At 42.8% G+C, this 13,935-nt stretch overlaps 1 protein-coding gene across 1 annotated transcript in view; it reads right to left on the bottom strand.

Annotated features, from left to right (window-relative positions):
* Positions 1-13,935, bottom strand: part of LOC134079072 (butyrophilin subfamily 2 member A2-like) — a 20,476-nt gene extending 6,541 nt beyond the window's left edge. Inside the window, exons 1-3 of the mRNA XM_062535241.1 lie at positions 13,510-13,935; positions 7,183-7,212; positions 5,816-6,151 (exon numbers count right to left, since the gene is read on the bottom strand). Coding sequence (XP_062391225.1) covers positions 5,816-6,151; positions 7,183-7,207 — 361 coding nt within the window. The 5' untranslated portion in view covers positions 7,208-7,212; positions 13,510-13,935. The remainder of the gene's footprint in view (positions 1-5,815; positions 6,152-7,182; positions 7,213-13,509) is intronic.

Genomic DNA, 13,935 nt, shown 5'->3' with positions numbered 1-13,935 from the left:
ACACATGTTTTGTCTTTGTTTTGTCTTCTCCTATATTTTGTTCGGCAAATTTGACAACTGTCAGCTTAAATGTCAAATCATATTTCCTTCCCTTTGTCGCCCTAGTTGGCTATTGAGAGAAACGCAGAGAAACGAGAGAATTGAAAATAAACACAGAGAGTTTGTAAATAGGCTACTAAATAAATGTTTGCATGGGTAATGGACAATTTCAAGAATTCTGGTGAGATGCCATGTACAATAAGATAGCTTGGATGCTCATGAGCGATGACGAGTGGATGAGCGATTTTTAAAATCAGCCATGCGATCAGTCAGAGGGTCGATTCGGATATCTGTGTGTGCGGATTTTTCTGTCCGAGCCCAATACAGTTAAAATGTCATTCTCTTGATGGTTTCTCATACTTAGGCTATGACAATACGTTTGTTTGTGTGGAAAGCCTGATTTAGTAATTAAGCAACTGTAGGAAGGCATTCAGAAACAAATGGCCAAACTAACAGAACAAAACACAACAGGTCCTGTGGACCTATCTAAATGAAATTCTTATCAACGCGTGTAGCCTAACATCAACATAGCGCAAATGAGGGTTATTGACATGAAAATCAGCTCTTGCCTTTTTCATCGAAAACAGTAGGCTACCTTAACTATAGGCTACTTAACTGCAACATGAGATCTATTGGTATAATCTACCTATGAAAGTTTGGGCTATGTTCTTATGCAGAAAAATGATTGCATCAACGGTGGATGGACAACTTTTTAAAAATGTAGGCCTATATTGCATCGTTGCGCTGACACAATAGCCTATAGCTTAAACGCACGTATTTTGTTGTCAATAGATTAGATTAGATTAGATTAGATTTCTTTATTAGTCTCCACCAGGGAGAAATTTGTCTCGGAGACAGGGAGGTTGCAGCATTACACAAAAGACAAAGAGGACAACACCAGTATAAGCTAGTTTAACACATTTCTGCACATAGGAAGACGGATGTGAGGGAAATATTTTACATGTATTTTATTGTCAAAAATGTCAAAATGTTCAATGCCTTATCGCGCTAATCTGACCGAGTTCTATCCGCGAACCTGATTTGTTTTCTTTCCGCAAACACCTCGGTAGGCCCCTACGCCAGAAATTTGTTGTTTGTAATTTGTTGCAAATCTCCCGACCACTATGTCGACCAGAGACGGCAAGACCAAGACAGTAAGACCAAGACAAGACCGAGGCAAAGATACTTAAATACCCCTAGCTTTCACTTCCAGTTAAAGTAACTGAAATTGTTTTTGGAAAAGGCCTACATTGTTGCAGGTATGACAACACATTGTTTCGGCTATTTCGGTCCATGCGTTGGCATCGTCGATCACAATAGGTTTATCTGTAGCCCTGGGCAGTGGGCACCAACTTTTTTTGATGAATTTTTTTTTTTTTTAAGTATATTTTTTGGGCTTTTGTGCCTTTAATTTTTACAGGACAGTAGAGAGAGACAGGAAGCGAATGGGTGAGAGAGTCGGGGTGGGATCCGGAAAGGACCACGGGGCGGGAATCGAACCCGGGTCGCCGGCGTGCGGTGCAGGTGCCCCAGCCAGTTGCGCCACGGCTGGGGCCACTTTTTTTGATGAATTGATAAACATCTCAAAAGTGGTGGGGACAAAATCGTTCGTCATAAAAAAGTGGTGGAGACATGTAGCACCCGGTCCCCGGCAAAAAAATGACGCTGCTGTTTCCGAAAGCCGAAAAAGCTCCCTGTTGCAGACGCACACTCAACATAAGATTGCTAATGATGTGTGAAACTGCTCTGGGGGGGGGGGGGATTTTTTTTTTTCACAGAGGGGGGATGGTAGGCTACAGTTAGCTTCCAACACTTGATGGCTCGCTTTGTGTATAGGCTACTATTTGAATGGAATGCCTCAGTCGGCACGGCAGATGCTTGGAAAACGACTCAAGTCAAAGACTAGACTAGACTAATCGTTATAATATTTTCTATGTTTCAAATCACTTGATCGCAGATGTAACAGAACCCTCACCAATTTGAGTTGACAGTAGGATTAAATTAAGAAGTATTTAAATTAAGTAGCCTAGGCTATTTAAATTAAAGAATTTAAATGTAAATTAAGATGTATTTCCTGATTGGAGAAACCTTTAGCTAGTTTATTTTTCTTTCAGTCCATGATTCCATAATACCATTCGATCGTGCTGCAAATTATCAGACTTGAGAAGCACGCATGGCATCGGCAACTTCGCTGCTCAGTGGCCGAATTTTCTTTCGAGTGTCGAGGAGGTCAGCAGTTCGTGAAAAAAGCTGCAGATCATAGACAGAGAAAGCATATGCTCTGAGAACAGAACACAACTGCATGTCAAGTGTAGCCGAAGGTCTGTCTACGCAGAAACAACACGTTTTGATCGTGCGTTTCAAGTGTAGGCCTATGCCGCGAATATCAAATATACTCGACTGACTGAATCCCTTATATTTTTTGGCAACTGTTAAAATATTCAAAACCATGCACATGAAATATCAAAGATAATAGTAAGGCATGGTAGGCTACTGCAGGGTTTCCCCCAGAAAATGTGTTAGTTAAGGTGGTGTCTGTCCAGGGGAAGGGGGCGTCGCCGTAGCGTCCCCACCGCATCGCTGCCACTGCCCTACGATGGGGGGGGGGGGGGGGGGGGGTCGAGACCGTTGGTTGAACTGCAGCCGAGACCGAGTGACAACGACCGAGTCTTTCAGGAAGCAAGTCTGAGTCGAGACCGAGTCTTAAAGGAGTCAAGGCCACATCAAGACCAACCAAATAAAGGGGTTTTCATAATTTACATCACCAAGGATCATATAACAGTTCAATTCCCAAAGGGTAGAGAGGGGATTGTTGGCTACAGGAGCAGTCTAGCACACACTTATCTAAATAACTTCTTTTCTGATTTACTTAAAGACAAGGAGGTCAGCTGAAGTAAAAAATTAGTAGGCTGTCAGCATGTTGAAAATGTTGAATTTTGACACTAATGACAGCAATATACCTGGATTTCACATTCATTGTATCAGATTTAATTGAATCAGCAACCAATTAAACATCATTTACACAATTTAGACAATATTATACCTTAAAAGTGTAAGTTTATAACTCCAATGCAGGGCCTTTTGTATCTTTCAAAACCTTTGCACTGCTCAGCATAGCACCATAGGATATATTTTAAAGCCAGTCAATATTATAATATTCTATTAAAACCAAGAATATTTGTAATGGTGGATATTTTAGAATATATCATGAAATAAAGATGAAACTGTATGAACATGTAACATTGCGACTGTATGGTAAAGTATGGTAAAGTTAGTTATTGAATTGTGATTTAGTAGCCTAAAGCTGCAATTCTTTGATTGGAGCTGTATTTGTGCCTGTTGCTCATATAGCCTAAGAGAGCCGGAACGTTTTTAATGCTTTTAAAAACATAATTAGCGAGATCGTACCGCATTGAACGCTAATATTTTGTCACTAGCAACCAAATCTGTTGTCTGTCAAATACAGTTGCATGTTCAGCTCTGAACAAAAACATTCAGGAATTATTTCTACAAAACGGAAACGTGCGTCCCGCCCGGTCGGGATGAATGAAACTGGCATGGAGACAAGAGGCTATGTTTAAAGTTTAAACTAGCCTGTGTAAACCTCAGACAATTTCAGTATTGTACAACACGTGAATGAATAGCCGTCACAAGTTGTTGTTAGCTGTAGGCTAGATGGCACAAGTGTTTGTCACAACAAATTACAAGATGCAGTGGGCTATGCATTCATAGTAGACGAGTGATTAAAAAAAAAAGATAAAGCGCTCAAAAGTGTTATGCCGCTCATCCCACACATTTGGTAGATTCAACGGAGAACCATTCCTGTGAGAGTCGTCAAATCTAGCAAGGTTTAGGCTATTTGTGTTCGCAGTCACTGAGATATGCGTGGCAGTGGCACCTGACCTGATATCAAATACTCATGCTGAATGAGCGCGTCGCCTGTGCGCATAGGCCAACTCGATTTGAAAAAGTTTCTTTTCTTTATGCGTTCTACAGAGAAGGGAGACTAGCGGCTACGGTTTGGAATGACATGGAGAAAACATGACAGAGTAATACGGCGAATATCACTATACATAATATAGTTATTTATTTATTTATTTCTTGAAGACGCTAGTTAAGGCGGCAGCCCTGTGTTGTTAAGGCGGCCGCCTTAGCAGGAAAGCGCTGCGGGAAACCCTGTACTGTTCTTCGATAAACGACCAATAGCCTAGGCTATTTATATTCACTGCTCCCGTCCTCCGCTGATCAGAGTGCAATTTCGAATAGCCCAACTACGATTAAAATATTTATGCTTTGGCTACTGTATTTCAGGGCCTACACCACCTTGAAAAATGTCTCTGCCCCCCGAGAAAGTAGGTCTAAAGCCTACATATTCACCAATCCATATGGATTACTCCACAAAGTAAAGCAAACTAACAAGCGGTGGTAATTTTCGTGGAGTTAGAATGAACTAGGACACAGACCGGTTTCAGCATCACTCTGGCTCTGGTTTCGTTTTTTTTTGCGCGAGCCGAGTCCTGAGGACATGATAGAAGCCAGCGAACTAGCCTTCATTCTCCTCGGAATGAGCCATTTAAGTACGAAGCTGATAAAGTAACCTAAATATAGCCTAGTAGGCCTGTGCGTTTAAAACTTGTTCTGGCGACAACAGCGCAGCAGAGTCAGAAACGCAACAAGTCCTCAACATCGTTAAGATCATATAAAATGTATGTCCCCAGCACTTATCAAACCAAGCTGTAAAATAGCGTTTTTGTCCCCTGAAAACTAAACTGACGCCCTTGGATAGATAGATAGCTATCCAAAGAGAAATTACAGAATTACATTCATGAGGAAATAGGCCTACGTCAGATTACGGAACTATTATAGAGACGCAGTCAAACTCTGGAATGAAACATAAAGTGTTATTTCAATCTGCTGCTTGTGTTAATGGCAATTTTGAACTATGACAAATAGTTTGTTAGTTCATGCTCGTCTTTTTCGAAGTGCAGAGCCTTGCGAACATTTTCAGAGTGCCAGACTGAATTGACAAACACCCGAAAAAACAAAACAATAAAAGAGTTGTAGTGTTGCAGTCTGTAGGTGACTAGGCTCCTAGGGATTTCTGTTGGCATTTCTGAAATATACTATATGGGCTGGGCCACTAGAGGTTGCTTCCTGGCCGCCTATTGAATGAGTAGAACTGGGCTACAGTATCAATCACACCGCAGCAATGCTACAGCGGACTGTACTGCCACCTAGTGGCGGTAAGTTGTAATGCATCTGTAATACATTTCACGCCGAACGTGAATCAGGCAAAGCGTGAGTGAAATGGCCATTCTCAAGTAACGCTTACTGTACATGCATGTCTAGCATTGTGCATGTGTGTGTGTGTGTGTGTGTGTGTGTGTGTGTGTGTCTAGATACAAACATTACATTGTACGAGGACAGTAAGAATACTCACAACATAGTGTGTGCGTGTGTGTGTGTGCTAATGTGTTAATGTGGTCATCATTTTCCACTTGAGTCACTACAATTGTTTGTGTGTCTGTGTGTGTGTGTGCGTGAGTGTGTGTGTGTGCGTGTGTGCGTGTGTGTGTTACACATGCTCATGCTCACATTACTTTGCACTTGGTCTCTTCAACTGTGTGTGTGTGTGTGTGCGTGTGTGTAGTGGGTCACTACAACTCTGTGTTTGTGTGTGTGTGAGTGTGTGTGTGTGTGTGTGATGTTCAGTATGCAGTGAGTGTAATCTGGTTCATACACTGAACTCTTTACAACAGAGAAACAGAAGACTCACGTTTGATCACCAACCCGACTCTTCCCTCCTCCCGGTGTCCTCCACTGATGACCTGGCATGTGTACACTCCATTATCATCTCCCCACCAGCTGCTCCTCCTCAGTGTGAGAGACACGCCTCCTCTCTGCAGCTGCTGGGGGTCCACACTCACTCTGCCCTCATAGCCCCTCCCCTCAATCACATGACCACTCCTATACAGGTAGATACACTCTGTCCCCTTAAACCACCTGATCTCCATGGCAACAGCACTGGTTTCAGGAGACAGGTGACAGCGCAGTGTGACATCATCACCATCATTACACTGCACACCACGATCAGGGACGACCAGTTTATAATCTGCAGGGGGAAACACAGCAGTGTTAATGATGTACACACACACACACACACACACACACACACACACACACACATACACACACACACACACACACACACAGAGTCAGTAGGTGAGCAGATGTTGAATAAAAAGCAAAAACAGAAAATAATCGAATATTTCTATCAGCAATGGCCTGTGCAGTTTACATGAATGCTATAGGAACACCAGGTATGGTTGGCCATACTGTTTTCAGAGTGCAGTATATTGGCATTATATTTGGATCATTACCACAAGAGGTGTGCTCACTATGATCTTGCAGAGGGGAGTGAGAGAGGAGAGTGAAGTGGCATTGCAGGTTTCTATTGAGGCCTTCATGGTTCACATTACAAGACAAATGTGTGCATATATTGGGGCTTCCCATCCCAATGAATCGTGTGTGTGTGTGTGTAAATTGACTGAAACGTCAAGGAAATGAAAAAGGAAAAATGTCTACTTGTAAAATACCTACTCGTCAACCAAATAGCGAAATATGGCGGGCCGATGAATCTCTGGCCACTTGCTAACACCGTCTACACATTCTGTTCTCAGCTCAGGATCAGGCAGACGGTAAACATTATGGTACACGGTCCTTTGGTGACAATGACAATGTGTTCCTTGACAGTTCAACATGCCATTCTATTAGCTACGCATGCACCCAACTTCTGGATGTTTCCAAACACTGAAGGGCTCTATTGAAAACAATGGAATGTACTGGAATGGAATGTTGAGAGTGGAGTGTTCCACACTAATGTCTGCAGAGTTTACATTTTGGACTGCTGCTCCTACACATTTGCAGTAGGAAGCACCAGTGCTACTAGAGTTAGACTGGAGCCCTGTATACACACACACACACACACACACACACACACACACACACACACACACACACACACACACACACACACACACACACACACACACACACACACACACACACACACACACACACACACACACACACACACACACACACACACACACACACACACACACACACACACACACTGCTTACCTTTGTCTGTGCCACCAGTAGCCATTTTGCCTGCAATAAAAGCAGATCACTGTGTTATGTTCATGCACAGACCCCAGCATTTAGTCAGCCACCCCAAGTGCCCCCCCCCCCCCCCCCCCCCACCAGAGATGTGATAGTGGGGCATTTAGTCAGCTATGCCACCCCACCAGAGATGTGATAGTGGGGCATTTAGTCAGCTATGCCACCCCACCAGAGATGTGATAGTGGGGCATTTAGTCAGCTATGCCACCCCACCAGAGATGTGATAGTGGGGCATTTAGTCAGCTGTGCCACCCCACCAGAGATGTGATAGTGGGGCATTTAGTCAGCCACCCCAAGTGCCACCCCACCAGATATGAGATAGTGGGGCATTTAGTCAGCCACCCCAAGTGCCACCCCACCAGATATGAGATAGTGGGGCATTTAGTCGCCCACCCCAAGTGCCACCCCACCAGATATGAGATAGTGGGGCATTTAGTCAGCCCCCCCTATGCCACCCCACCAGATATGAGATAGTGGGGCATTTAGTCAGCTATGCCACCCCACCAGTGATAGTGGGGCATTTAGTCAGCTATGCCACCCCACCAGAGGTGTGATAGTGGGGCATTTAGTCAGCTGTGCCACCCCACCAGAGATGTGATAGTGGGGCAATTAGTCAGCTGTGCCACCCCACCAGAGATGTGATAGTGGGGCATTTAGTCAGCTGTGCCACCTCACCAGAGATGTGATAGTGGGGCATTTAGTCAGCTATGCCACCCCACCAGAGATGTGATAGTGGGGCATTTAGTCAGCTGTGCCACCCCACCAGAGATGTGATAGTGGGGCAATTAGTCAGCTGTGCCACCCCACCAGAGATGTGATAGTGGGGCATTTAGTCAGCTGTGCCACCTCACCAGAGATGTGATAGTGGGGCATTTAGTCAGCTATGCCACCCCACCAGAGATGTGATAGTGGGGCATTTAGTCAGCTGTGCCACCCCACCAGAGATGTGATAGTGGGGCATTTAGTCAGTTATGCCACCTCACCAGAGATGTGATAGTGGGGCATTTAGTCAGCTGTGCCACCCCACCAGAGATGTGATAGTGGGGCATTTAGTCAGCTGTGCCACCCCACCAGAGATGTGATAATGGGACATTTAGTCAGCATACAAAGTACAATTGTTTTCACAGCCATAAAGTGTTGACCACATTATTTAGGCCATTTTTATATTGTGATGTTGTGCATGTCCTGTTTCTGGGCTCAACAACCTCTCTTGCATTGTAATGAAGTTGTTCTGTCCGTGCATGTCTAGCCCATATACAGTATAGTGGAAAACTTCATTCTAATTGGCTACTGATTTACTTGAAAATACTACCTACAGTACAGTGCACCTGGAAAGTGTTCTGACCCTTTACAGTTTCCACATTTGCTTATGTTTCAGACTCATCTTAAATGAAATATGGATTTAAAGGAACACCACCGATTTTTCATACTAAACTACGCTATTCCCTTAATTAACACTTGGGAGCACTTTGACTCGGTGTAGTAATATCATCACTCTTGCACTTTCAGTTTCACTTTGGAGTGAGGATATTACTGCGCCGAGTCTAAGTGCTCCCAAGTGTTATTCCGCCACACAATATACTATAGTTTTCAGTCTTACCTAATTAGAAATGCACCACATTTTATTTTGTCTCACAATACTTGGTCGTGTGACTACTCATGTAACTGTATTTTAATAGGGAAAACGTGGAGGTGTTTGGTTGCTTCTAACTTCATCTCTGTTTGGATCCTAATGAATGCATTGGGCTAGCTAAGTGCTGTCAAAGTAGTGCCGTGCACCAGAGCCAGTGAGTGCACGTATTGAAACGTGAGAGGTATGTATCAACTTGTCTTAGTTAAGGGAATAACGTAGCTCAATATGAAAAAACGGCAAAGTGTTCCTTTAAATATTTTTTGGCGTCATCAATCTTCACAAAATACTCCAATAGTCCAGGCTGGGTGAACCTTGCCTGACCTGCCGGTGAATTTGGATTTCGCTGGCAGCTAAGGCCGGAAACCTGCACATCTATGTCCCCTGCTTCCTGTCCACAACTTTTGGGTCCAATCACAAATTAGCTTATGCAAAATACGCACTGTGACATTGGTCTGATTGGTTGAAGGACAATCCAAGTGTACGGAGCCATTTGAACAATGCTCATTTTGAAATCCATCACGCCCCTTGTGCAGTAGAAATAAAGAGCAGACTCCCCGTATTAATGTTCATTCTTAAAAGATTGAGCTTAGTATGGTGATAGCCAGACTACCAATACTCCACAAACAAAGCAAAAGCAAAGCACTCAGACCCTCTGTTATGACACTAGTGAGCTGTGTACGTCTGTCAATGGTCCTTGAGAACTTGATTGGAGTTGTGCCTAAATGAATTCCCTGGACATTATTATGAGATGCACACATCTGTATGGGGTCTCACAGATGATGCTGATGACCATTGGGTCCTTGGTTACCTGTCTGACCAAGTAAAGGCTCAGTTTGACTGCGTGACCAGATCTAAGAAGACAGTTGGTACACTGTAAATAACAAAGGGTCTGAATACTTGAATATTTCAGTCTTTTGTTTATTTTTTTACAAACCCCTCACCAAACAAGTTAAAGTCTGGACTGAAGATTCTATACCGAGCTTGCAAGGCTGCTACGACTGCATGGATTGGCAGGTGTTTAAGGAAACCTGCTTGGACTTAGATGACCTTTCAGATGTCGTTAGTTGTTATGTTTCTTTCTGTATGGACAATATAATTCCAGATAAAACGATTAAGATATATCCCAACAGTAAACCTTGGGTGACAAAATCACTTAAAACTTTGCTTTACAGGAAAAGGAAGTATGCGAGTTCTCTCCACTCGGCCGGCACGCGCACACAGAAAAATCTGCTGAGCTGAAAAAAAGTGAATAAACTCTAGTGCAGGGGTACTCAATAGGCGGACTCCGGTCCGGATCCGGACCCAAACGTAGTGACATCCGGACCGAGCAAAAAAATCGAGATTTTACTAATTTATTTTATTTATTTTTTTCATAGTGATCCAAGCGAGATTTCATTGGGTTGAGATTTCTACGTGTTTCCGATCACTTATCGCTCGCGCCCAATCCTAATGTCCTATCAGTGGTTGAATAGCCTACATAACTATGATAATTGTAACCGTGAGCGCATGCTCTGCGAGTGCATAGATCCATTGGGCTCACACACAGGACATCAGAAAGCTAGCTTACAACGATTTACGAGCGGTATTTGTTTCTTTAGCAAGCCAAGCAAATATCATGGTGTGCTCCAAAATTGACAAAAAACGAAAGTTGGATTCCGAAAATCATGAGTTTAGACAGAATGGAGTCAGGACTGGCAAATATGCATTGCTGCCTGCGGGGAGCATGAAACCAATGTGTTTAATCTCTAACTAGCACTCCGAGAGCGCAGACCTTCGCCAATTAAGCGCCTCCTGGATTCCAAATGGTGATCCTGATCACTCTCAAAATGTAATTGTCTCTTCCTTAGGTCATTTCAGACCTTTCCTAAAAAAATCATACAGTACAAATCCATCCATACCCTTTTTGCGTTATCTTGCTAACAAACAAACAGACAGACAAACCCCGATGAAAACATAACCTCCTTAGGCTAATTGACGTAGGTAACAAACAAACCCTGATGAAAACATAACCTCCTTGGCGGAGGTAATGAGACAGTTGCACTTGTCAAAAGTGGAAACTTGAAATGTCATTATAAAACAAAGCATGTTCACTTCGAGCAGAATTATCCACAAACCTTTTATTTACTGCCTTTTTATTTAGCCTACTCTTTTTCTAATTTTGGAAATGCACTGTTCCGGACCCTGAAAAGATTGCAAATTTTGTGAGTGGACCTTTCGAGTTTCTAATTGATATACCCCTGATATAGTGCATTTAGAGAAGGAAACTCTGCTGAGCTGAAAAAAACGGAATAAACTCTAGTGAGCAAAGTGTCAGTATAAAGATAAGCTTGTAGGGGAACTGGAGAAAAAGAATTTAGGATCAGCATGGGACAGTATGAAAGTGATAACTGGAACTAAAGAAACAAGAGATTCTAGAATTGTGTTGGATGGGTTTAAATGTGATAAACAGTTTGCACAGGAACTGAACACCAACATTCAACAACACCATCTTAGAGCAAAAGAATGACGTTAGAGATAGTGTCTCCCCACCTTTTGATGTACATGATGTGATTGATGTGTTTAGACACACAAAACCTAAGAAGATCGGATAATATGGGGGTAGAATGCTTAGGTTATGTGCTGACCAGCTTGGTGAAATATTTTATCATATTTTTCAGCTTTCTCTCAGTGAACAGGGAGTCCCTAAAATTTGGAAACACTCTATTATTGTCCCAGTGGCTAAACACAATCACCCTAAGGTCCTGAATGATTTTAGGCCAGTTGCCCTGACCTCTTTGGTAATGAAATGTTTTGAAAAACTTATGAAAAGGTTCATTTTAAACTGCACAGAGAGTCTCTTGGACCCATTACAGTTTGCTTATAGGTCCAAGCGGGGGGTAGAGGATGCTACTGTTTCTCTACTACACATGTTATTTAAGCACCTTGAGGGCAGTAACACTCATGCTAAGATTTTATTTGTGGATTTCTCATCCGCTTTTAATACTATTCAACCTCACATTTTAGTTGACAAACGTATCAGAAATGTTCAGTTGGACCGTGGCTTAGTTGGCTGGATCCTTGATTTCCTTACAAACAGGACTCAGCAAGTGAGGGTGAATGGGATATTTTCAGATGAGATGACATCTTCTACAGGGGCACCTCAGGGGTGTGTCCTGTCTCCTCTGCTATATATCCTCTACACAGATCACTGCCGTAGTCAGCATGCTAATAGACACATTTTGACATTTGCAGACAATTCAATCATTGTCAGTCTCCTACACAGTTACGAATCTGATCATGGTCCTGTTATTGACGACTTCATTGCTTGGTGTGACAGTTCACACCTTCATCTGAATGTCACAAAAACAAAGGACATGGTCTTCGATTTCAGGCGCAACTCCCTCCCTTCTCTGACCACTACTATCAAGGGGCAGGCTGTGGAGGTAGTTGAATCTTACAAGTACCTGGGTAGCTGGATTGATAATAAGCTTAATTTTAACACTAACACAAAATATATCTACAAGAAAGGCCAACGTCTCTTTTGTTTGCGTAAGCTGGCAAAGTTCAACGTAGACAAAACTATTATGACATTGTTCTACAGGTCCTACATTGCATCTGTCCTGTCTTTTTCTATGGCATGCTGGTTTAATAACCTCAGTGTTAAAGCAAAACATTCTCTTGCCAAAATTGTGAAGATCAGTGGTAAAATCATAGGTGCTCAGCAAAGCAGCCTCACTGACCTCTAAGAAATCTACCCTGAGGAAGGCCAAGTCTATTTTATCAGTCAGAGCTCACCCCCTCCACCCTGAATTTCAGCTCTTACCATCTGGTTCACGTTACAGAAAACTATTATGACATTGTTCCTACATTTAATGTGTCTTTTTCTATGGCATGCTGGTTTAATAACCTCAGTGTTAAAGCAAAACATTCTCTTGCCAAAATTGTGAAGATCAGTGGTAAAATCATAGGTGCTCAGCAAAGCAGCCTCACTGACCTCTAAGAAATCTACCCTGAGGAAGGCCAAGTCTATTTTATCAGTCAGCTCACCTCTCTCTGTTAAACACTGATCTCAAATAGATCACTTCATCTGATGTTTATTCCTAATTTATTTAATTTATTTTGATGTTATTTGCTTGTATCAGGTACAGCTTTGTATGTCTATGTGCACACTGCACTTTATGGTCTGTCCTGTTTTGTTACCTGTGTTGTCTACAAAAGTGTATGTCTTGCTGCACAATCAATTGCCCTTTTGGGACAATAAAGATGGAAAGTTGAAGTTGAACGTTAATATTCTTAATAATGCATTCTTCGCGTATATAGAATCATCTACAGTGAGAGCTGTGGCCTACATCAGTCATCTGTCAGAACTGTGATATCGCAACCACCCAAGACGTTTCTAGAATCATCTACAGTGAGAGCTGTGGCCTACATCAGTCATCTGTCAGAACACTACTAGGAGACAGAGGTCATGGCAGATCAGCTGCAGGTGGCAGGTCATAGGTCAATAAGAGAGCTGACTAGACTAAGATCCCTGTGTTGAGCTGTGACTCATAAACAGACACTCTGCCTCAAAACAAGGGCACAGGACTTGATGTGATACAGTGATATGCATTGTGCATATTGCATAGGCCTGTTTCATAAAGAATTTCTGCCCATCACAAAGTGGATCTTACCTCACGTTATAGGCTACTGCTTCAGCTGTGAGAGTGAAGTTGTGTCCTCTGCTAAGTCTCAAACGCTCCAAACACACACACATAGACTGGACACTGCTGATGTAGAACAGGAATCTTGAGTGTTTCGCCGTAAAAAGGAGAATTCCTCAGAGAAACACGGACGCCATTTCCTCTCCCAGTAGGCTACCAGTCCCTTTTGAAAATGGCTGGAATTAAGTTACGTTTCACTTTCACTTTTCGCGGCGCTGCCGTGCTGCCGTGCTCAAGCTTCTGAGCCTCTCAGTCTCTTTTATTTCAGTCCTGATGGTAACTGCAGATCCAACAGTTATCCATGTGCTCGATATCGTGCTGATTTCTCAACTTGTTAGCATTCTAATTATGTCCCATAAATATGTAGACATAAAGACGCCTCATCGTGGAAGGGCG

Source organism: Sardina pilchardus, chromosome 4 (assembly GCF_963854185.1).
Source record: "Sardina pilchardus chromosome 4, fSarPil1.1, whole genome shotgun sequence".
Classification (NCBI taxonomy): domain Eukaryota; kingdom Metazoa; phylum Chordata; class Actinopteri; order Clupeiformes; family Clupeidae; genus Sardina; species Sardina pilchardus.
The sequence above is the reverse complement of the archived record's forward strand: the minus strand, read 5'-3'. Positions and strand labels throughout refer to the sequence as shown.